The sequence below is a fragment of the Pygocentrus nattereri genome, chromosome 1, assembly GCF_015220715.1.
Source record: "Pygocentrus nattereri isolate fPygNat1 chromosome 1, fPygNat1.pri, whole genome shotgun sequence".
Taxonomy (NCBI): domain Eukaryota; kingdom Metazoa; phylum Chordata; class Actinopteri; order Characiformes; family Serrasalmidae; genus Pygocentrus; species Pygocentrus nattereri.
The window spans coordinates 243,477-268,009 of NC_051211.1; the positions used below are offsets into that span (position 1 = coordinate 243,477).

The 24,533-nt window shown below is 45.3% G+C and overlaps 2 protein-coding genes across 2 annotated transcripts; one reads left to right on the top strand and one right to left on the bottom strand.

The window, feature by feature from the left end:
- Positions 1 to 419: 419 nt before the first annotated feature.
- LOC119264174 (mucin-21-like) lies at positions 420 to 3,188 on the bottom strand. Its single transcript, XM_037542227.1, is given in 4 exon segments — positions 420 to 768; positions 865 to 1,281; positions 1,591 to 1,719; positions 1,840 to 3,188. Coding segments are annotated over 4 exon segments (2,244 nt in total).
- A 6,730-nt stretch (positions 3,189 to 9,918) lies between these two features.
- Positions 9,919 to 22,320, top strand: nudc (nudC nuclear distribution protein). Its single transcript, XM_017682765.2, has 9 exons — positions 9,919 to 10,116; positions 10,462 to 10,539; positions 10,670 to 10,885; positions 12,341 to 12,409; positions 13,531 to 13,644; positions 15,354 to 15,548; positions 15,686 to 15,769; positions 16,955 to 17,073; positions 21,866 to 22,320. The coding sequence occupies exons 1-9, from the start codon at positions 10,042 to 10,044 to the stop codon at positions 21,915 to 21,917; spliced, it is 1,002 nt and encodes a 333-aa protein (XP_017538254.1). The 5' UTR covers positions 9,919 to 10,041; the 3' UTR covers positions 21,918 to 22,320.
- The last annotated feature ends 2,213 nt before the right edge of the window (positions 22,321 to 24,533 follow it).

The window sequence follows — 24,533 nt, forward strand, 5'->3', positions numbered from 1 at the left end:
TAAACGTTGTGTTAGACGCTGAGTTAGACGGTGTGTTAGACGCCGAGTTAGATGGCGTGTTAAACGTTGTGTTAGACGCTGAGTTAGACGGTGTGTTAGACGCTGAGTTAGACGTCGAGTTAGATGCTGTGTTAGACGCTGAGTTAGATGGCGTGTTAAACGTTGTGTTAGACGCTGAGTTAGACGGTGTGTTAGACGCCGAGTTAGATGGCGTGTTAAACGTTGTGTTAGACGCTGAGTTAGACGGTGTGTTAGACGCTGTGTTAGACGCCGAGTTAGACAGCGTGTTAAACGCTGTGTTAGATGCTGAGTTAGACGCTGTGTTAGACGCCGAGTTAGACGCTGTGTTAGATGCTGTGTTAGACGCCGAGTTAGACGCTGTGTTAACCGCCGAATTAGACGCCGAGTTAGACGCTGTGTTAACTGCTGTTAGACGCTGAGTTAGACGCCAAGTTAGACGCTGTGTTAACTGCTGTGTTAGACGCTGAGTTAGACGCCAAGTTAGACGCTGTGTTAACTGCTGTGTTAGACGCTGAGTTAGACGGTGTGTTAGACGCTGTGTTAGAGGCCGAGTTAGACGGCGTGTTAAAAGCTGTGTTAGACGCTGAGTTAGGCGCTGTGTTAGACGCTGAGTTAGACGCTGTGTTAGATGCTGTGTTAGACGCCGAGTTAGACGCTGTGTTAACTGCTGTGTTAGACGCTGAGTTAGACGCCAAGTTAGACGCTGTGTTAACTGCTGTGTTAGACGCTGAGTTAGACGCCGAGTTACTGCTGTGTTAACCGCTGTGTTAGACGCCGAGTTAGACGCTGAGTTAGACACTGTATTAGACGCTGTTAGACGCTGAGTTAGACGGCGTGTTAAACGCTGTGTTAGACGCCGAGTTAGACGCTGTATTAGACACCGAGTTAGACGGCTAGTTAGACGCTGTATTAGATGCTGTGTTAGACACTGTGTTAGACACTGTGTTAGATGCTGTGTTAACCGCCGAGTTAGACGCTGTGTTAGACGCTGTGTTAGACACTGTGTTAGATGCCGTGTTAGACGCCGAGTTAGACGCTGTGTTAGACGTTGTGTTAGACTCTGTGTTGGACGCCGAGTTACACGGCGTGTTAAACGCTGAGTTAGATGCTGAGTTAGACGCTGTGTTAGACGCCGAGTTAGACGTTGTGTTAGATGCTGTGTTAGACGCCGAGTTAGACGCTGTGTTAACCGCTGAATTAGACGCCGAGTTAGACGCTGTGTTAACTGCTGTGTTAGACGCTGAGTTAGACGCCGAGTTACTGCTGTGTTAACCGCTGTGTTAGACGCCGAGTTAGATGCTGTGTTAGACGCTGTTAGACGGCGTGTTAAACGCTGTTTTAGACGCTGAGTTAGACGCTGTGTTAGATGCTGTGTTAGACGCCGAGTTAGACGCTGTGTTAACTGCTGTGTTAGACGCTGAGTTAGACGCCAAGTTAGACGCTGTGTTAACTGCTGTGTTAGACGCTGAGTTAGACGCCGAGTTACTGCTGTGTTAACCGCTGTGTTAGACGCTGTGTTAGACGCTGTGTTAGACGCTGTTAGACGCCGAGTTAGACGACGTGTTAAACGCTGTGTTAGACGCCGAGTTAGACACTGTATTAGACACCGAGTTAGACGCCGAGTTAGACGCTGTGTTAACCGCCAAGTTAGACGCTGTGTTAACTGCTGTGTTAGACGCTGAGTTAGATGCCGAGTTACTGCTGTGTTAACCGCTGTGTTAGATGCTGAGTTAGACGCTGTGTTAGATGCTGTTAGACGCCGAGTTAGACGACGTGTTAAACGCTGTGTTAGACGCCAAGTTAGACGCTGTATTAGACGCTGTGTTAGACACTGTGTTAGACACTGTGTTAGATGCTGTGTTAACCGCCAAGTTAGACGCTGTGTTAGACGCTGTGTTAGACTCTGTGTTAGATGCCATGTTAGACGCCGAGTTAGACGCTGTGTTAGACGCTGTGTTAGACTCTGTGTTAGACGCTGAGTTAGACACCGAGTTAGATGCTGTGTTAACTGCTGTGTTAGACGCCGAGTTAGATGGCGTGTTAAACGCTGTGTTAGACGCCGAGTTAGACGCCGTGTTAGACGTTGTGTTAGACGCCGAGTTAGACGGCGTGTTAAACGCTGTGTTAGACGCAGAGTTAGATGCCGTGTTAGACGCCGAGTTAGACGGCGTGTTAAACGCTGTGTTAGACGCCAAGTTAGACGCTGTATTAGACGCTGTGTTAGACACTGTGTTAGACACTGTGTTAGATGCTGTGTTAACCGCCAAGTTAGACGCTGTGTTAGACGCTGTGTTAGACTCTGTGTTAGATGCCATGTTAGACGCCGAGTTAGACGCTGTGTTAGACGCTGTGTTAGACTCTGTGTTAGACGCTGAGTTAGACACCGAGTTAGACGCTGTGTTAACTGCTGTGTTAGACGCCGAGTTAGATGGCGTGTTAAACGCTGTGTTAGACGCCGAGTTAGACGCCGTGTTAGACGTTGTGTTAGACGCCGAGTTAGACGGCGTGTTAAACGCTGTGTTAGACGCAGAGTTAGATGCCGTGTTAGACGCCGAGTTAGACGGCGTGTTAAACGCTGTGTTAGACGCCGAGTTAGACGCCGTGTTAGACGCCGTGTTAGACGCCAAGTTAGACGCCGAGTTAGACGCCGTGTTAGACGCCGTGTTAGACGCCGTGTTAACTGCTGTGTTAGACGCTGTGTTAGATGCTGTGTTAGACACTGTGTTAGATGCCATGTTAGACGCCGAGTTAGACGCTGTGTTAGACGCTGAGTTAGACGCCAAGTTAGACGCTGTGTTAACTGCTGTGTTAGACGCCGAGTTAGATGGCGTGTTAAACGCTGTGTTAGACGCCGAGTTAGACGCCATGTTAGACGTTGTGTTAGACGCCGAGTTAGACGGCGTGTTAAACGCTGTGTTAGACGCAGAGTTAGATGCCGTGTTAGACGCCGAGTTAGACGGCGTGTTAAACGCTGTGTTAGACGCCGAGTTAGACGCCGTGTTAGACGCCGTGTTAGACGCCGTGTTAGACGCCAAGTTAGACGCCGAGTTAGACGCCGAGTTACACGCCGTGTTAGACGCCGTGTTAGACGCCGTGTTAGACGCCGTGTTAACTGCTGTGTTAGACGCTGTGTTAGATGCTGTGTTAGACACTGTGTTAGATGCCATGTTAGACGCCGAGTTAGACGCTGTGTTAGACGCTGTGTTAGACTCTGTGTTAGACGCCGAGGTAGACGCTGTGTTAGGGTTAGGATTAGGGTTCTATATAACACCAAAAAGGGTTCTGCAATTGTTCCAATGTCCAGTATGTGACAGTAGAACACTTTTTGGCTCTTTATAGAACCATATACAGCACATTCTCTATTAATCTGAGGTATTAAAGAACCTTTTAAGCATGTAAATTGTTGTATAAACAACACATGGTTCTAAAAAGAACCATTGCCTTTTCTAAAGAACCCTTGCAGAAGCTTTTTAGGGTGTAATGTTTCCTAATCAGTGTGTCTGTAAAGCTGATCTGAATGGACCAATTAAGGCACAGTGTACAGTATGGTACAGTACATAGGATGATATGGGGCTTGAACTGTATACACACCTGCATACACATGATGTGGAACCTACAGAACGTTTATGGTGCTCCAGCAGTGAGAACTTTCTCCACAGTAGATTATCAGATAATCCAGCAAAGCAAAGCGCTAATAAAGTGAATAGCTAAACAGCTTCTGAATTTAGGTGAAAGGTCATGATGTCGTTTGAATTCAACTTCGTACACAAACACAGTCGACTCTGAAATCTAAACCTGGCACAAAGCAGAACTTACCTTCATTAATATTCAGTCACTGAGTACCTTCATTAATATTCAGTCACTGAGTACCTTCATTAATATTCAATCACTGAGTACCTTCATTAATATTCAGTCACTGAGTACCTTCATTAATATTCAGTCACTGAGTACCTTCATTAATATTCAATCACTGAGTACCTTCATTAATATTCAGTCACTGAGTACCTTCATTAATATTCAGTCACTGAGTACCTTCATTAATATTCAGTCACTGAGTATCTTTATTAATATTCAATCACTGAGTACCTTTATTAATATTCAGTCACTGAGTATCTTTATTAATATTCAGTCACTGAGTACCTTCATTAATATTCAATCACTGAGTACCTTTATTAATATTCAGTCACTGAGTACCTTTATTAATATTCAGTCACTGAGTACCTTCATTAATATTCAATCACTGAGTACCTTTATTAATATTCAGTCACTGAGTACCTTCATTAATATTCAGTCACTGAGTACCTTTATTAATATTCAGTCACTGAGTACCTTCATTAATATTCAATCACTGAGTACCTTCATTAATATTCAGTCACTGAGTACCTTCATTAATATTCAATCACTGAGTACCTTTATTAATATTCAGTCACTGAGTACCTTTATTAATATTCAATCACTGAGTACCTTTATTAATATTCAGTCACTGAGTATCTTTATTAATATTCAGTCACGGAGTACCTTTATTAATGTTCAATCACTGAGTACCTTTATTAATATTCAGTCACTGAGTATCTTTATTAATATTCAGTCACTGAGTACCTTTATTAATATTCAGTCACGGAGTACCTTTATTAATGTTCAATCACTGAGTACCTTTATTAATATTCAGTCACGGAGTACCTTTATTAATATTCAGTCATGGAGTACCTTTATTAATATTCAATCACTGAGTACCTTTATTAATATTCAGTCACGGAGTACCTTTATTAATATTCAATCATTGAGTACCTTTATTAATATTCAGTCACGGGGTACCTTTATTAATGTTCAATCACTGAGTACCTTTATTAATATTCAGTCACTGAGTATCTTTATTAATATTCAGTCACTGAGTACCTTTATTAATATTCAATCACTGAGTACCTTTATTAATATTCAGCCATGGAGTACCTTTATTAATATTCAATCATTAAGTACCTTTATTAATATTCAGTCACTGAGTATCTTCATTAATATTCAGTCACTGAGTACCTTCATTCATATTCAGTCACGGAGTACCTTTATTAATATTCAATCACTGAGTACCTTCATTAATATTCAGTCACTGAGTACCTTCATTAATATTCAGTCACTGAATACCTTTATTAATATTCAATCACTGAGTACCTTTATTAATATTCAGTCATTGAGTACCTTTATTAATATTCAGTCACGGAGTACCTTTATTAATATTCAATCACTGAGTACCTTTATTAATATTCAGTCACTGGGTATCTTTATTAATATTCAGTCACTGAGTACCTTTATTAATATTCAATCACTGAGTACCTTTATTAATATTCAGTCACTGGGTATCTTTATTAATATTCAGTCACTGAGTACCTTCATTAATATTCAATCACTGAGTACCTTTATTAATATTCAGTCACTGGGTATCTTTATTAATATTCAATCACTGAGTACCTTTATTAATATTCAGTCAATGGGTATCTTTATTAATATTCAGTCACTGAATACCTTTATTAATATTCAATCACTGAGTACCTTTATTAATATTCAGTCACTGAGTATCTTTATTAATATTCAGTCACTGAGTACCTTCATTAATATTCAATCACTGAGTACCTTTATTAATATTCAGTCACTGGGTATCTTTATTAATATTCAGTCACTGAATACCTTTATTAATATTCAGTCATTGAGTCTGAAAGCTGTGTCGTCACTGTCCACTTTCAGATCAGCTCCTCCTGCAGGACTTGTCTTCATGTTATTGCGTTCCATGGAAAACTGGATCTGATCGAGGCATCTGCAGTTTATGTATGAATTACCTGACAAATTTGGACAAAATCTGAATTAAAACGCAACACTGAAGGTCAAATACTGGTGCCCTGACTTGGTTAGTCAGTGTAGTTGATTAGTTGATATGCTGATCTCGACACAGTGAGGTACAATAAAATGTATACATTGCATCATATCGTATCATCATCAAGAGCCCTTATCATGAAAACACACATTTTCCTCTCTCTTCTCTTTTTAATAGAAGAGTTTAGGACTTTTGAGTACAGTAAAGATGAGCCCATATCCAATATTCCATCTACATTGTGCACATATTTCAATATGTAAGCATATATGCGCATCAATACTGGTGTATATTTTTAAAATATCACATGCATTGCACATTATTTTAGCATGGACAAATATATATATATATATTCACACACACACACACACACACACACACACACACACACACACACACACACACACAAACAATGACCAAAAGTATGTGGACACCTGACCATAACACCTGGGATGTCCCATTCCAAATCCATAGCCATTAATATGGAGTTTCCCCCCTTTACAGCTGTAACAGCTTCCACTCTTCTCTTCCACGTCTACAAGCTGGGGCAGTCGTGGGCTGGAGGTTAGGGAATCAGCCGTGTGACTGCAAGGCTCGATCCCCTGAACTGACCGTACGTGACTGAAGTGCCCTTGAGCAAGACACCCAACCCCCAACTGCTGTGGTGGGGCTGCCCACCGCTCTGGGCAAGTGTGCTCACTAGTGTGTATGTGGTGTTTCACTGCACGGATGGGTTAAAGGGGACAGTGCAATTCCCTGTTGTGGTATTAATATGGATCACTTAACAATAATAATAATACTGTTGGAGAGAGTCTGTGGGAATCTGTGTCCACTCGGTTTAAACAGCATCTGTGAGGTCAGACCCTGATGCTGGACGAGAGGGTCTGGTTCATAATCCGTTCCAGTTCATCCCAGAGGTGTTCAGTGAGGTTGAGGTCAGGGCTCTGTGAGGCCACTGGAGTTCCTCCACACCAAACTAGTCACTCCGTGTCTTTATGGAGCTGCTTTGTGCTCGGAGTCTCAGTCCTGCTGGAACAGGAAAGGCTCTTCCCCAAACTGCTGACCCAAAGCTGGAAGCTTCACTGTGTAAAATGTCTTTGTAAATTATAGTGTATTGTATAGTATACGGTATAGTATATAGCATAGTATACGGTATAGTATATAGCATATTTATAATAAAACTAGCTCAATTGCTTATTACCGCATGAAGTCATTTTTTAGGTAGATCTGATGAGCCATTTTTTGTATAACCCACTGTATTTATGATATTGCTGTTACATTTCTTTAGTATACTAACTTACAAAGGATAACAAAAGAAAGGAATAAAGGAAAAATAAGTAAATTGGACTGTGAGTGGAAAGTGAGTAATGGAAAGTGGCATCTTGTTTAAACTGTGTTTAACTGCCAGAGGGCTTCCCAGAAAATGCTAAGCAAAAAGGAAGTGGTCTGCCAGCTTTGTCGTCAGTGGGTCAACAGTGACCTGCTACTACTAGTACTGTGTGGCAAACAGCACTTACAGTTGGCTGGGGAAGATCTAGCAGGACAGAAATTTAACAAACTGACTTGTGGCGAAGGCCCTCCCATCGACCCACCACCGATGGTAGGGGCAGTAGTAGGGGTGCGGTGCATTGTGGATCGGGCAGTGTCCGAAGGCGTGGGCCATGCCGTTCTGATCCTCGGTTGCTGAAACTGGCTTTTGGAACTTGGAACGTTACCTCACTGGCGGGGAAGGAGCCTGAGTTGGTGCGCGAGGTTGAGAGATACCGGCTAGATATAGTCGGGCTCACCTCAACACACAGCTTGGGCTCTGGGTCCAATCTCCTTGAGAGGGGCTGGACTTTTTTCTTTTCTGGAGTTGCCCATGGTGAGAGGCGGAGGGCAGGTGTGGGCTTTCTCATAGCCCCTCGACTCGGCGCCTGTATGTTGGGGTTTTCCCCGGTGGACGAGAGGGTAGCTTCCCTACGCCTTCGGGTTGGGGAACGGGTCCTGACTGTTGTCTGTGCTTATGCACCAAACAGCAGTTCAGAGTACCCAGCCTTCATAGAGTCCTTGGAAGGGGTGCTTGAAAGTGCTCCTCCTGGAGACTCTATTGTCCTATTGGGAGACTTCAACGCTCACGTGGGCAACGACAGTAAGACCTGGAGGGGTGTGATTGGGAGGAATGGCTTCTCTGATCTGAACCTGAGTGGTGTTCAGTTTTTGGACTTCTGTGCAAACCACAGTTTGTCCATAACGAACACCATGTTTGAACACAAGGATGTCCATAAGTGCACATGGCACCAGGACACCCTAGGCCGCAGTTCAATGATTGACTTTGTAGTCGTGTCAGTGGACTTGCGGCCATGTGTAATGGACACTCGGGTAAAGAGAGGAGCTGAGCTGTCAACTGATCACCACCTGGTGGTGAGTTGGATCAGGTGGTGGGGGAAGATGCCAGTCAGACCAGGCAAACCCAAACGTATAGTGAGGGTTTGCTGGGAACGTCTGGCAGAAGAACCTGTCAGATTGATCTTCAACTCACACCTCTGTCAGAACTTTGACCAGATATCGGGGGAGGTAGGGGACATTGACTCAGAATGGGCCATGTTCCGTTCCTCCATTGTTGAAGCGGCTGACTGTAGCTGTGGTCACAAGGTAGTTGGTGCCTGTCGGGGCGGTAATCCTCGAACCCGGTGGTGGACACCCCAGGTGAGAGATGCCGTCAAGCTGAAGAAGGAATCCTACCGGACATGGTTGGCCTGTAGGACACCAGAGGCAGCTGGCAAGTATCGACAGGCCAATCGATCTGCGGCTTCAGTCGTTGCCAAGGCAAAAACCCGGGTGTGGGAAGAGTTCGGTGAGGCCTTGGAAAGTGACTTTAAGTCGAAAAGATTCTGGCAAACCGTTAGGCGACTCAGAAGGGGAAAGCAGTGTGCCACTAGCACTGTATATAGTGGAGATGGTGTGCTGCTGACTTCTACTGAAGACGTCATTGGGCGGTGGAAGGAATACTTTGAGGACCTTCTCAATCCCACCAACACGTTCTCCAGTGAGGAGGCAGAGTCTGGGGACACGGGAATAGGCTTGTCCATTACTGAGGCCGAAGTCGCTAAGGTAGTTAAAAAGCTCCTTGGCGGCAGGGCTCCAGGGGTGGATGAGATCCGTCCCGAGTTCCTCAAGGCTCTGGATGTTGTGGGGCTCTCTTGACTGGCACGCCTTTTCAACATTGCGTGGACATCGGGGGTGGTGCCACTGGATTGGCAGACTGGGGTGGTGGTGCCTCTTTTAAAAAAGGGGACCGGAGGGTGTGTTCCAACTACAGGGGAATCACACTCCTCAGCCTCCCTGGCAAGGTCTATGCAAGGGTACTGGAGAAGAGAGTCCGGCTTATAGTCGAACCTTGGATTCAGGAGGAGCAGTGCGGGTTCCGCCCTGGTCGTGGAACACTGGACCAACTCTTTACCCTCTCCAGGATTCTGGAGGGTTCATGGGAGTTTGCCCAACCAGTCCACATGTGCTTTGTGGATTTGGAGAAGGCATTTGACTGTGGCGAAGGTGACAACCCACAACAGTGCTTTAAAGTCATTAAGCTCTTCGGCTCTGCCAGGGTTTATCTATGATGATTACGTGTGTGTATAATGGGTGTGGCTGAAGCATCTGAACTTGATCATAAGGAGGGGTTTTGGATATATGTGCTATCCAAATATCCAAAACTCTATTAAAATATTTAGTGTGTCAAAATATATAAAGTATACCATCATTAGAGGCCCATTCATATGCTCAGTACAGTAGGTTTAGTGTAGCATGCAGGTTAGGAGATATGGTGTTTATTTGTCTTTGAGTTTTTTTTTTATTCAGTAACGGCCTTTAATGAGTTTGGAGACCGGAATCACATTAAACATACATTAAATAAATAAATCATATTCCAGGCGTTTCTAGAGAGTTCTCTCAACGGCTTTTGTGGGGAGAGCGACAGTAATGACGCCTTTAAAAACCTCAACGTATGATTGGCTCTCCGTCATGTCCGTCAAATGTAGTCTCTTGTGATTGGTTGGTTTCGGGGCGGTCCTTGTAGCTAGGAACTGGTTGCGGTGAGACGCTGAGAGAGCGTGACTCCACGTTAGCGTCTCGGCTCTGTTTACTGTTTATTTCCTCGGAATCTGTGAATAATAACAGTGAATATGGGCGACGATGAGGAGAAGTATGACGGGATGCTGCTTGTCATGGCGCAGCAGCACGAAGGAGGAGTTCAGGAGGTAAAATGTGGCGCTAACTACACAAACAGGAGTAGCACTGTAGCTAGCTAGCGTTAGCTGCCCGGCTAAGGGCGGCTGCCGCGCCGGTTTGCGGGTTTTAGTGACGGTCCGCGGTCCAGAGAAGCCGCTCGGCTCCAGCTTCATCGCTGGTGTAGTCAGCAGGGTCTGAATAACGCGAATCCTCCATGCAACAGCAGTACTGGAATTCTCCGTTCCACCTTAAATGGTGCCGCAGTTGGCGCCTGTAACTTCGGTTAACTGCTGCACCATTTAAGGTGGAACGGAGAATTCCATCTAAATCCTCACGAAGTGTCCAGAAACATCACTGGTGTCTCTGTTTCGCAGCTGGTCAACACATTCTTCAGCTTCCTCAGACGAAAGACTGACTTCTTCACTGGAGGTGAACCCGGAGCTCCAGAGAAGGTGAGATGATACGAGAATTCCCACCACCTTCCAGACATTCCAGGTCTGTTTTTCCTTACTGTGTGTGAGGTGACATTTGGTAGCATCTTCGTGACCGTGTGTGTCATTCCTCCTCATGCTCCTCCTCAAGCTGGTGAAGGAGGCGTTTGCCCATCACAGTGAGCTGGCTCTCAGAGCCCAGAAGGAGAAGCAGTCCAGGCAGGAGAAGGAGAAGAAGGAGAAAGCGGAACAGGCTGCCAAGCTAAAGGCTGAAGAGGAGAGGAAGAGGAAGGAGGCGGAGAACGAGCCCAGGATTAAGGAGCTCACAGACGAGGAGGCGGACAGGCTGCAGACCGAGATTGACCAGGTGCTTTAAAAGTGAATATGCCCGTTTTGTGGCGAGATGTTTGGTGGTGTGTTTATTACAGTGGAGGGTTTAGGTGATGCTGAGTTCCTGCATTGGCATCATTTCACTGCTCAGACAGTCGTGAATGTTGTTAATCACGTCAGAACCAAACTTCGGATCTCTGTTTTGGCCTTTTGCGTTTTTTTTTTGTTGCAGAATTTGAAAAACGCCAGTATGTTCCTCTTTTAGCTTCTCTTCAAGGTTAAGAAATTAGTTTTGGAGGTAATTTTGAGAAGAAGTTTGGAGATTATATGAGCATATCGATATGTAAACCTCCATCATCCATCGAACAACATCTTCCAAATTATAACTTTACACAAGTGGGAAAAACACACTTTGCATTAATGTAAGTCAATGGAACCGGAATTTTCATTCATCATGAAGTTTACAACCAGTGTAAAGCGTAACATGTGAATTCTGATTATGTCAAAAACTGAAAAACAACAAAAGTGGTTTTGTTCCAGCAGCAGACATGTAGGTTATATACGTGTCACATGTAGTGCCAGGCGAGGTGGTGAATTTCAGTTTCTCTGCTTTATAATATTTTGGCAGATATAATCACAGAAATCAACACTGACCCACACTCTTAAAGCTCGTCCCTGTGGGTCTTCGCAGGGTTTTGTGTGGTGGAACTCATTCTTCAGATTGATGGAACATCCACTGTAGACACTTTAGACTCAGAACCAGAACCGAGCTTTATTGGCCAGATTTACGCATGCAAGGAATCTGGTTTTGGTTACAGGAGTTCACAGAGCCCAGAATCAGACAGATGTTCACATGTAGAGAATAAAATAAATATAAAACCTGCATTCCTACCATCTCTCACACACACACACACACACACACACACACACACACACACACACATTACACTGTGCATATAGAAGCTATTTGAAAAAGATTCTGTATAGCACCAAAAAGGGTTCTACTATTGTTCCAAGCTTGATATTGCAAAAATAGAAGAACCCTTTTCAGTGCTATAAAGAACCCTTCCCCAAAAAGAAGACTTTCATGATGTAAAGAATCCTTTAATCGGTTAATCGTGTTCATTGTTCTGTATAGAACCTTTCTCTTCTAAAGAACCACGTTTTTACGAGTTTGGTATTGAAAGGTGCTTTTGTCGTCTAGCCGTGTGTCCAGGTGCTCACATTTCTCCTGCGCACTTCTTAAAGGAATGTGATCCTCAATTTCCAAATGGGTTTAGCTGTTTAAGGGTGAAGTAGCTGTCTAGTTCAGTCCGTCTCCCAGCAGGGCTGTTAGCACCTTCAGGCGTGGTCATCGGTTTACCTGTCGGCCAGTTATTCTGTTTGCTTTTCTGTTTTCGATGATTTTAGATTTAGAATTTTATCGATTGGTCGTTGCTGTTCTGGACTGATTGTGTTCTTCTGTCTGACTGTTCCTCACTGATCTCTGCAGAGGAAGGTCGAGGAGAAGAAAGAGGAGCAAGCTGCTGCTGCAGAAACGTCTGATAAAGCAGACAAGCAGGTGAGGGGTTCACTTCACACGTTTAGATTGTTTACACCTCAGGAGCCGTATTACAGAAACACCCTCTCACAGGTCAAGACAGGAATTTTCACAGATTCATTTTACAGCCTCTGATTTTCAGTTAGGAAATCTTAAAACTAGTCAGCAGTCAGTGGTTCCCAGTAACTGAGATACACACAGCTGAAATCAGAATAATGTTAAAATATGAATTAAGCTGCTGGTCCTGATGTGAAAACAAGCCCAAACAGAACTAAAGAGTAATTAACTGTAAGTTGTGAATGCTGTGAGAGCGCCCCCTGCTGTTTATCACAGTCACCCACGCTGTTTATCGGAGTCGCCGCTCCCCAGTTTCAGTCTCCATTACCAAACGCTTTAGGCGAGTGCGCTAACGCTCCTCCTAATGAACAGACACCCCAGCTCTGCCTCCTCATTATTCACCTCCATCACTGTAACACTCCATCATCTACATTAACGCAGGAAGGTGATCAGAGGGGTGGTGGAGTTCGAGTCGGCAGCGTCTGAGATGTTTAAAACGCAGAGTTAGAAGAGAAAAGCATCTCCCAGTGAAAGCCGCGTTTTACAGTAGGAATAAATGGAGCTCATTATGCTGGTAGTGAACTACGCCGCCTGACTCAGCCGCCTCAGAACCAGAGAAACGGGCCTTAAACAGAAGTCAGGACCCTGCTGGGGTTCATCCTAAAGTCAGGACCCTGCTGGGGTTCATCCTAAAGTCAGGACCCTGCTGGGGTTCATCCTAAAGTCAGGACCCTGCTGGGGTTCATCCTAAAGTCAGGACCCTGCTGGGGTTCATCCTAAAGTCAGGACCCTGCTGGGGTTCATCCTAAAGTCAGGACCCTGCTGGGGTTCATCCTAAAGTTAGGACAGGATTTAGGAGGTTTAGTCCAGTCAGGATGTTTGTGTGATTTTCTGATCTGGAGTTAATGATGAGGTCATGAAGGGAGGAGCTGATATTCTGGAATAGATATTGAACTGAATTCAGTCGTCATGGAGACTAAACATCAGATTTCAGAGTGAAGATTTCACTGTTGCTGCTTAACTTTTCACATCTCACCCTAAACCGTGTTATATGCTGATGAATCACATGTTCATGTGCTGTTCAGTCCGACTCAGAAGGAGAGGAGGATGAGAAGGATAAGGGGAAGATGAAGCCCAACTCTGGAAACGGAGCAGATCTGCCCGACTACAGATGGACACAAACCCTGTCAGAAGTGGACGTGAGTTATTCATTTATTTATTTATTTTTTAATGCAGGCCTGAAATTTTGGTCCAGAAGCCATTCCTCCCGAATTCGACCCGACCCACAGCGACAGGGTGGATCTGAGCCTGTCTGTACAGATGTTCGAGAGCAGTGTTTGGTCTGATGCGAATAGTCCGGTTCTGTTAGGTTCTCACAGATCTCCGACTCTAGTTTCTCACTTTGCGTCTGTGAAAGCTCTCAGATCAGATATTCCCCATTAATGACGTCTTATTAATCACCTCTTGGGTCATTATTGCTTCTCTAGTTTGTTAAATGCTGTATCAACATAGTTAGGATGATTTGAGTTATAACAGAGGGTTCTAGGTCAGGGTTCTAGCTTTGTTTTGGTTGTAAAGAAACATTTTGAAAGCACTTCCACGCATAATCTTATTTGCTGTATGTAGGTAAAATACAGGCCCAGCAGCAGAATTAAGAAGGATACCTTACACAACTGTCTGCGCTCCAGAGGTGACGATATTTTGTCATTATTGTGATAAATTATGTTTCCACGCTTTTCTCTGTGCGTATTGTGAATGTCGTCACTACTTAAAGAACAGTGACTATTCATTAGACTGTTCATTACAGCGTCAGCCTGTTTACCTGTATTTAGTGCAGCTTGTAAAACATTGAATAAGAATAATTATAGTTTGTTATTGTTATTATAATATGTCTATGTGGCTCTGCAGGTTTTATCCATTCCAACTTATTGGAAAACAGAATATGGTGATGCACATTGTCTGTTGTGAAAATGTCTTGAAGTACAATATTTTTACCGTGTCAGCCGCCGCCCCCCCCACCCCCGCCTCACCCACTCAACAGTGACAGTATGGGTCATAAGGCAACAGCCTGACCTGCTTATCATTAGAGGTCGGTCCATCCACTGAGTGGCTGAGTTTCAGAGGCTTCGGTCCTGTTTCAAATTAAGACACAGCAGAACCTCAATCACCTCCTGCTTCATCTGAAGTACAACGCTTTAGTCTCCAGTTAGCAAACACAGAACCAGGATGGTCTTCTAGACCTGGTCTTAGCCTGGCCTGGGCACCAGAGCTCTTCTGTTTCCTTTAGTCTGCGATAAATGAACAGTTTAATCAGTAAATCTACCTTTTTATTTAATCGTCTCTAATTCCACTCACTAGTTTTGTCTCCCCCAGTCACACGATACTCCCAGCTGCCAGTAACGCAGCATCCCTGTGCAGCAGAACGAGCTCAGAGGAGACGCTGACCAGCAGATCTGTTACGTCAGTTAACAGACACCTGCGCTGACTAGTGTTGCACTGAGTGATGGTGGGAGAAATGGGGGAGGCATCCTACCCACCCAGAGCGAGGCCAGTTCTACTCCCTAGGACTCCCGAGCACGGACGGCTGGAGCAGCGCTGGGGAGCAAACTCTCCATCTGTTGGTCAGCGTTTATACGGTTGTGCCACTCGGGCAGTTACAGTGTGTAGCTGCAGAAGCCACTGAAACTCGGCGTCCTCAACACACATCGTCCTAAATGAACTGTTTTTAGTTGACCGATGAATCTTTGTCGTTGGCCATTTACTTATTTATTTATTTATTTACTTATTTATTTAGGCTGTCATTTCTGCCTCTCTGCTGAACCGTTTCAGCTCAGCCCCGTTTCTCGTCAGTCAGATGAGCGACGTCTCCTGTGTGGTTAGCGTTGTTTGGCCGTTGTTTCCTCTGCAGCTCCTGGTGCCTTTTGATGTGAAGTTTCGGCTGAAGGGGAAAGACGTGGTGGTGGACATTCAGAGACGCTGTCTGAAGGTGGGCTTAAAGGGCCACCCGCCCGTGATTGACGCCCCGCTGTATAACGAGGTGAAGGTGGAGGAGAGTTCCTGGCTTATCGAGGATGGCAAAGTGGTGACGGTCCATCTGGAGAAGGTAGGAAGAGTGATGAATGTACGAAGGAATGCAGATGTTCTTCTTTGTTACGGCCCGTTTGGATCTCTCCAACTCTTTCAGTGTTCTGTCCATTTGTGGAAATAAGCAGTTTCAGTTTATTTTTGTATCCAAACCAGATTAATAAAATGGAGTGGTGGAACAAGTTGGTGACCACAGACCCGGAAATCAACACCAAGAAAATCTGCCCGGAGAACTCGAAGGTGAGCAGCCGGCACCCACTGACCCACTGACTGAGGTCAGGGAACCAGCCCTGTGACCGGAAGGTCACCGGTTCGATCCCCTTGGCTGACAGTCCATGACTGAAGTGCCCTTGAGCAAGACACCTAACCCCCAACTGCTCCCCGGGCACTGTGGATAGGGCTGCCCACTGCTGCGGGCAGGTGTCATCACTGCCCCCTAGTCTGTGTGTTCACTAGTGTGCATGTCTGTGGGTGTTTGACTGCATGGACGGGTTAAATGCTGAGGTCTAGTTTCACAGTGTGCAGACACAGACAAATGATTGTAAATTCTATTTAAATTCTCGTTTTAAATTCACCCTGAGCGCTGATACTGATGCTGAGCATCAGGCTGGACGATCCGGACGTTAAACGCGCTGTTTGATCAAACTGATGTCACGATGATACGAGATGATCATTTTTTATTAAGTAATGCACCTCTAACTGGCTGTGATGCAGGTACAGACTTTGTTTGGTGCATTAACAGCTAACTAACCTCTGATTAAAGCAAATAGCAGAATATAAAATTACAAAGGCATCTTTTATTGTACAAATAAAAAGTAATGAAACGCGAACAGCTGCTGCGTCAGAACCGAGAGCGCGGTTTTGCACTGAAACAGCTTCTTCTTTAAAAGTTACAAAGCAAAGATATGTTTACGTACTGGATGTTTTATATAGCCACAGTAACGGACAAAATGGATAAAATAATGGATCTTTTTTAATTTATTTATTTGCTGTGTTATTAAATGTGTGTGTTGTGTTGGTGGTCATTATTGCCACGTGCACTGAAAACACAGCACTGAGTGAGAAGCTCTCCTTAGGCTTCTACCGGTTTATGGCTGTGATGTAATGACGCCTCTCCGCTGCTGCATGTGTGAGGTCATTAGGTCTGTATGGTCATCGCAGCTCTAATGATGCGTTTACCACAGAATGATAGCGATTCATCGTGCAGCCCTGCTAATATATAAGCTCTGCTACTCCTCCAAGTCCTGAACAGTCCGTGGTCATTTTGCTGTATCTGTAAACTTGTTTTCTACGTTTCATGTTTTCCTTACGTCTTGATTTTGTGTCCATTTTGCGCACACAGTTCTGTTTTGTGTAGTTTTTAGATTGGTGTGTTACGCCTGTTTGACTCTTGGTGCTCCTCTCCTTCGTCTGTCCTCTGCTCAGCTGTCTGATCTGGATGGTGAGACGCGCAGCATGGTGGAGAAGATGATGTACGACCAGAGGCAGAAGTCCATGGGTCTGCCCACGTCTGAGGAGCAGAAGAAGCAGGACATCCTGAAGAAGTATGTGACCTTAACTGCCAGCAGGTTGAGGCAGAGCCTTAAGCCACTTCTCTACATGAAGTATAGATGCAAACATATTAGTTTAAAATGGGAACAAATGGGGAAAGAAATCTTCTCGCCCGCCTCCCACCACTGATTTCAGCGTGCGGGTTAGATGTGAGCGTAACGTGTGACGGCAGCACGGTGCAGAAATCTTCAGTGTGATCTGTAGTTTTCATTTCTAAATAATCGTTGGTCTTGAATTTAGGACGTGAAGATTGGAAACGGCAGAAATTGTGAATTGATTCTGAGTGGAGTCAGAATTCGGCGCTGTGAGTTCAGCTGCAGGGACATTTAGTTCATGTTTATATCAGTGAGGCCGTTTAAATGCGCAGAATAACGGCAGAAGATCAGATTTCGTCAGTAATCCGATCAACGCGTTTACATGCACCTCGGTAATCGGATGATGTGGAATTCCAGGTTCACATGAGTCAGACAGTAATCAGATTTCTGAGTTACTACCAGCCAATAAACTCACAGAAGAAGACGTGATGTAAACGTAACGTAAAACTCAGACGTCGTTTTTTTTCTTTCTTTTTTTTTTATCGCGCTGCTTTACCTGAAAATATGAACATACGTTATCTAGACGATGAATATTTAAATCCAGTTCATAGCTTAGTCTGTTTTTGCACATGTGCAGACTGAGAAATGTGAAAGAAATCAGAGTAAGAGTTTACAGCACTGAGAAATCTGATTACTGAGCCTCTTTATCAGATTTCTTCATCGGATTTCTAGACCTTAATCTGATCTAAGGAATCAGAGTGTTCTGTTTACACCACCGTTTGAATGTATCTGCAGAAATCTGATTATAATTGGATTATTCAATGCATGTAAATGTCTACAGATCTGCTCCACCTTAAAGCAGCTGTCAGACTGTCTGGTCTGATTCCTCTGTAAAGGCAGTTTTTGATTATGTGCAGATGACAGTGAGGCTGTTTAGTGCTTTATGGTCCACAGCAGCTGCTGTATGCTGGTGCTGATTGTGCTGTAAGTTCTCAGGGTTTTACAGGCTCGGTGCCGGATATTGCCTCTATAGAACAGCATATGAAATTTTGACAGGCTAAATAAAAGTGTGGTGGAGGCGTCCTGTTAACTCCTACTGTTGCCGGTCAAGGACAGTTTGAGTTTCTTTAATAAGGGTCGTAAAGTCATTGTGTAACGTCTGTATCGGCCTGGAGCTCCTGGAGTTACTGCAGCTCTCAGGAACCTAAGTTACCAACACATAGAGCCAGACAATTAGTAAGCGGACCATATATTATTACTATTATATAATAATAATAATAATAATTCCAAAAAAAGGTGACGTTCTGCAAAACGTAAATAAAAATGAGCAGTGATTTGCAAATCATTTAAACCCTACTGTGCACAGCATCCCACCCTTTTTGAAGTTATTGATGTTATTGCCCTGATATTTAAATCACAGCTGATAATTACATTCAGTAGCTCAGGGCCCCTATTTTGGGTCCTGTTAACCTCCTCAGCAGGAATGCCAGAATAAGAGTCCTCTGCTAACACTTCTAAACATTAGGAGTACAGTTGTTTACAGTGAGGGTGGCAGATATACATATACACTATTTCCAAAAGTTTTCACTCCCCCATCCAAATCACTGAATTCAGGTGTTCCAGTCACTTCCATGGCCACAGGTGTATAAAGCCGAGCCCCTCGGCCTGCAGACTGCTTCTACAGACATTAGTGAAAGAATGGGTCGCTCTCAGGAGCTCAGAGAATTCCAGCGTGGTGCCGTGATCGGACGCCACCTGTGCAGCAAGTCCAGTCGTGAAATTTCCTCACTACTAAATATTCCACAGTCCACTGTCAGTGGGATTATAACAAAGCGGAAGAGATTGGGAACGACAGCAGCTCAGCCACGAAGTGGTCGGCCACGTAAAATGACAGAGCGGTCAGCGGATGCTGAGGGGCATAGTGAGCAGAGGTCACCGACTTTCTGCAGAGTCAATCACTACAGACCTCCAAACTTCATGTGGCCTTCAGATCAGCTCAAGAACAGCGTAGAGAGCTTCATGGAATGGGTTTCCATGGCCGAGCAGCTGCATCCAAGCCTTACATCACCAAGCGCAATGCAAAGCGTGGAATGCAGTGGAGTAAAGCGCCGCCACTGGACTCTAGAGCAGTGGAGATGAGTTCTCTGGAGTGACCAATCACGCTTCCCCATCTGGAAATCTGATGGACGAGTCTGGGTTTGGCGGTTGCCAGGAGACGGTACTTGTCTGACTGCATTGTGCCGAGTGTAAAGTTTGGTGGAGGGGGGATCATGGTGTGGGGGTGTTTTCAGGAGTTGGGCTCGGCCCCTTAGTTCCAGTGAAAGGAACTCTTAAAGCTTCAGCACCAAGAGATTTTGGACAATTTCACGCTCCCAACTTTGTGGGAACAGTTTGGGGACGGCCCATTCCTGTTCCAACATGACTGCCCACCAGTGCACAAAGCAGGTCCATAAAGACGTGGATGAGCCAGTTTGGTGTGGAAGAACTTGACTGGCCTGCACAGAGTCCTGACCTCAACCCCATAGAACACCTTTGGGATCAATTAGAGCGGAGACTGTGAGCCAGGCCTTCTCGTCCAACATCAGTGTCTGACCTCACAAACGCGCTTCTGGAAGAACGGTCAGAAATTCCCATAAACACTCCTAACCCTTGTGGAAAGCCTTCCCAGAAGAGCTGAAGCTGTTATAGCTGCAAAGGGTGGGCCGACATCACATTAAACCCTATGGATTAAGAATGGGATCTCACTCAAGTTCATATGTGTGTGAAGCCAGACGACCGAATACTTTTGGAAATAAAGTGCACTCTGAGGAACAGAATGATATGCGTTGTGGTTTTTCTGAAGTTTAATAACAGATAACAAAAGATGTCACTTCTAACAATTACTATGAGAACTGACTGATTTATTCAGTATTTCCCGCTGCGCTGCACTAAATCCAGTTAAACAGGACTAATTATGATCTGTAATTAAACATAATCAAGAAAGATGCCATAATTTGCCACAGTAACAGTAAATATGGTCGTATTACCCACCCCAGTTTACAGTAACGGTCACTGCAGGTCAGAGTGCTGTCATTTATATTTTATTATATATTTATATATAAAATGGTAATTATGGTTTATTAATAACATTTAAAAAGCTTATAGCACAAACTCACCAGCGTAGCACAGATTGCTATGCTGGTGAGTTTGTACGGAAAGGTTTCGCATTAAATGAGGAAATAAAGCTGGCCGTTTGGACCCTGCTGCGTGCCGGTCCTGTCGGTCAGACCCTAATTGAGTGTCCGTGCTGTAACGGGTGGCCCGGTTTCTCTGCGTGGTAAACGGAGCTGAATCTGCTGGTAAAGTGATTATAGGTGAAGTGTGACGGGAAGCAGGTCATCACGAGTGTCACTGCCACCTGATAACGGCGAGAGAGAGACGGTAGTAAGGACTGACTCGGCTTATCAGCGCTCAGTTTATTAACCCTGCGCTGTTCCTCTGGAGGAGCCACGGCACAGGTCAATATCGTTCACTTCCTAACGCTCGGTGATGTAATCTGACCTGGAAAGTGAGCAGCGAGGGCTTTAAATCCAGAGTGAATTCTCTTCTGTCGTCCGTCCGTCTGTCTGATGATTTAGTCTTCTGAACGGGAGGGACTTCGTGTCCACACCGCCTGATTCAGCCACTACTCACGTCCGCCTGCCCACAAAATCTAGTGTGATTCTCACTCAATCCCGCCTGCAGCCCCCTACGTTGGGCTCTGCTCATGGTCCTGGTCAACTCCCCCAGTGTTTGCTGCTGCGAGCATCTCCGCTGATGTAGGACGAGTCCATGCAAACCCCGTGATACACCGGAACCTCCAGACCCACAGACCTCCACACACCCAGAAAAATTAAAGTAAATATGTTTTGGATTTTAGGCTCATCAAAGCCACGTACTGCTGTTCTCACTTGCGTCAGTGCTGTTCTGTTAATTACTCTATAAAATGACTCCCGAGTCAGCGGAGATTAAATTAAAGCCAAAGCAGAGGTCGAGGCAGCAGCACAGGTTAGAAAGCCGGCCGAGTCGTCGTGGAAACAGTCCGTGAGGTGTTAGATGTTGAGCGTCCGTGTGTTGGGCGCCCTGTAGCTTCGCGTTTTGCTGCTTGTGATTACAGCGTTTCTCTCTGTTTACTTTTCGCCTGTTTGCTTCTACAAGCAGCCAATAACCGTCCAGTCCTGCGCCACCAGTAATGCTCTGTAATAAGATGCTGCTATGCTGTTTCATTTATCTTGTATCTTAATATCTTCATCATTTATTTGTGAAGAAATGGGAAGAAATCTCAGATTCTCTGATTCTGTGTGTTAGTGTGTGTTGTGCTGGTGTGAGTGGATCAGACGCAGCAGTACTGCTGGAGTTTTTGAACACTGTGTCCACTTACTGTCCACTCTATTAGACACTCCTACCTTGTCGGTCCACCTTGTAGATGTAAAGTCAGAGACGACAGCTCATCTGCTGCTGCACAGTTTGTGTTGGTCATCCTCTAGTCCTTCATCAGTGGTCACGGGACGCTGTCCACAGGACGCTGCCCACAGGACATAACATAGTATCAATAGGGATAACAAAGTATCAGAGAAACAGATAACTGTAACTGTAGAACTACAGAGGGGAACTGAATGGTCAGTGGAGCTGATAAAGTGGACAGTGAGTGACCGTGTGTGTGTGTTAGAGCTGAGACTCTCCTAATAATGTGAGTGTAGTAATGACTGTGTGTGTGTGTGTGTGGTTGCAGGTTCATGGAGCAGCACCCTGAGATGGACTTCTCTAAAGCCAAGTTCAGCTGAGAGCTGCTGACGTCCTTCCTGTAGAGAAGCTCCAACACGCCCAGCACTCGGACTCAATCACAGCCTCTCCATTATTTCTGCTCTGTAACAGTAAATCACTCATTTCATGGTCATGTTCCTCCGTTCTGAATATTTAAAATGCATTTTTAAAATAAATTTAAAGGCAAATTTATTATTCAAGATCATTTCATGTGAAAATACAGGTCAGTCTGCTTTACACAAATAAAAGCAAAAGGAAAAATGAAGACGAATAAAGTAAAGTGGCAAAAAGAACAGCGTAAAGAAACAATGGATAATCAAAAGAAAGTACAGAATACATTAAAGCAATAATAGGAGCTTAAATACAAAGGTCTATTATTAAAGGATGAGCTTATTTCTGTGTAATTAAACAGCTGGGATGTAATCAGAGCCGTTCTGAGCGGTTTGGTGTGAAATTCTCTGTTCCAGAGTCAGAGCTGTTCACAGTGGTGGTGATGGGAACCAGACGTCCCTCTAAAAGCTCCTACAGAAAGTTCCTCCATGAACTGGTTCTGAATTCACTGCCTGATGACTGAGACGCTGTTTTATGAGAGTTTAGAGAACTTCAACTCCATTCATGGTGGAGGGAGACATGCAGGGCGCTGTGCGGCAAAATAGTCCCCAAAGAAAACTCATTATTCCAGATTTTCCACTGTTTTCCATCATCAACATTCCATATAAGCTCAGAAGACTCGTGTAGGTTCTCTGGTGGTTCTGGATGGTAAATAAAGTGTCTATATCTGTGTTGTAGTCATGGCGACGCCTGGTTCCCATCACCACCACTGGAAAGATGTCTGAACCACTTCACACTGAAAACCCTTGGAATCAGTGTAATTCCCCTCTAAGGATGAAGTGTGGTGTTAATAGCGTGAGGGTTCAGTCTCTATGTTTGGAGCTCGTCTAAGACGTTGTGAGAGTTTGTTGAGGTGTTGCAGCGTCTCAGCTGAGCTTTCAGTCTGGACTCTGAGCTCAGAGCAGCTCCTGGTCCTAACTGAGTGTGTAAAGTCTCCGGGGAAAGGAAAGCTGTAACTGTTTTATTTGTCCTGTGTTTTTATCACCTGCGGATTTACGGGCTGCGGGAGGTGAAGGCCGGGAGCAGACCTCGCTCCTCTGGATCTCTGGGTCATTGCTCCCTCGTGTTGTTTTTGGATGAGAGCAGGACCCAAAGTCTGCTAACCTCCCTCTGTTCTCTTTTTTCAAACGTCCATTAAACAGTTGCAGTGCCCCCTGCTGTTGGCTGAAGGGCCTGTAGCATGCAGGTTGAACTAATTTCATTTACTTTGTTTTGAAAATTAGTTCTGTACGCAGTGATGAAGTTTGAAGAACTTACTGTGCAGCATTTATGAAAACTGAGCAGCAAAAAGCACTAATACATGGAGTTGAGGTCAAGGCTCTGAGGGTCAGTCAAGTTCTTCCACACCAAACTCACCCAGTCATGACCTTATGGAGCTGCTTTAGTCACCGAGGCTCAGTCATGCTGGAACAGGAAAGGTTCTTCCCCAGACTGTTCCACAAAGTTGGTCATGGTCCGCTGAGTCATTAAGATCCCCCTTCGCTAGAACTAACCCCTGAAAAACAGCCCCACAGCCTGATCCCTCGTCCACCAAACTGTAAGGGCCCAGCCTGCGCCACTGGATGCCAGCAGAGGACGATGGCGCGAGGTGCCATAAGTTCAGGCAACTCTTAATTCTCAGAAGCCCTCAGGCTGATTAGGCCTAACCTGGCACATCTGCGGACTCCTCTACTTAAGGCCGAGGCAAACGGCAGCCCTTTGCCTCACCTTTGTAGAGGGATGAGTGGCTCAGGTGGGTATTTAGAGAAACGGAAAAGAAAGGAGGGCTGGAAAAACAAAACAAAATAGAGAAGCTGCCCCAAAACCACAAGAAGGCTTGAGCTACGAAGCCGTACTGAAAGTATTTGCTCCATTAAAAGCAGACAGCTGAAACACGAAGTCTGCCTCGTCTCAGAGTCACAGAGGATTCCTCATCTTTTATTTCTCGTTTCTAGTTCAGCGTTTGTTTCAGCTGCTTTCTCTGTGCCCCTGGGGGTCCCCTCTCTGTGCCCCTGGGTGTCCCCTCTCTGTGCCCCTGGGTGTCCCCTCTCTGTGCCCCTGGGTGTCCCTTCTCTCTGCTCCTGGGGGTCCCCTCTCTCTGCTCCTGGGGGTCCCCTCTCTGTGCCCCTGGGGGTCCCCTCTCTCTGCTCCTGGGGGTCCCCTCTCTCTGCTCCTGGGGGTCCCCTCTCTGTGCCCCTGGGTGTCCCCTCTCTCTGCTCCTGGGTGTCCCTCTCTCTGCCTCTGGGTGTCCCCTCTCTGTGCCCCTGGGTGTCCACCTCTGTGCTCCTGCGTGTCCCTCTCTCTGTCCCTGGGTGTCCCTCTCTCTGTCCCTGCAGACAGTGCCATCCAACATTAGGACAGGAGCTTAAAGGGGAACTTTTACATAATTAAGAGAGTTCAGATGTAAACAGTCATTCAGAGCGGTTTGGTGTGAAACTCTTTTCTAGAGAAATTTAAGAGTCAAAGCTGTTCACAGTGGTGGTGATAGGAACCAGACGTCCAGCTCTAAAAGCTCCTCACAGGAAGGTCCTTCTCCGTTTTCATCT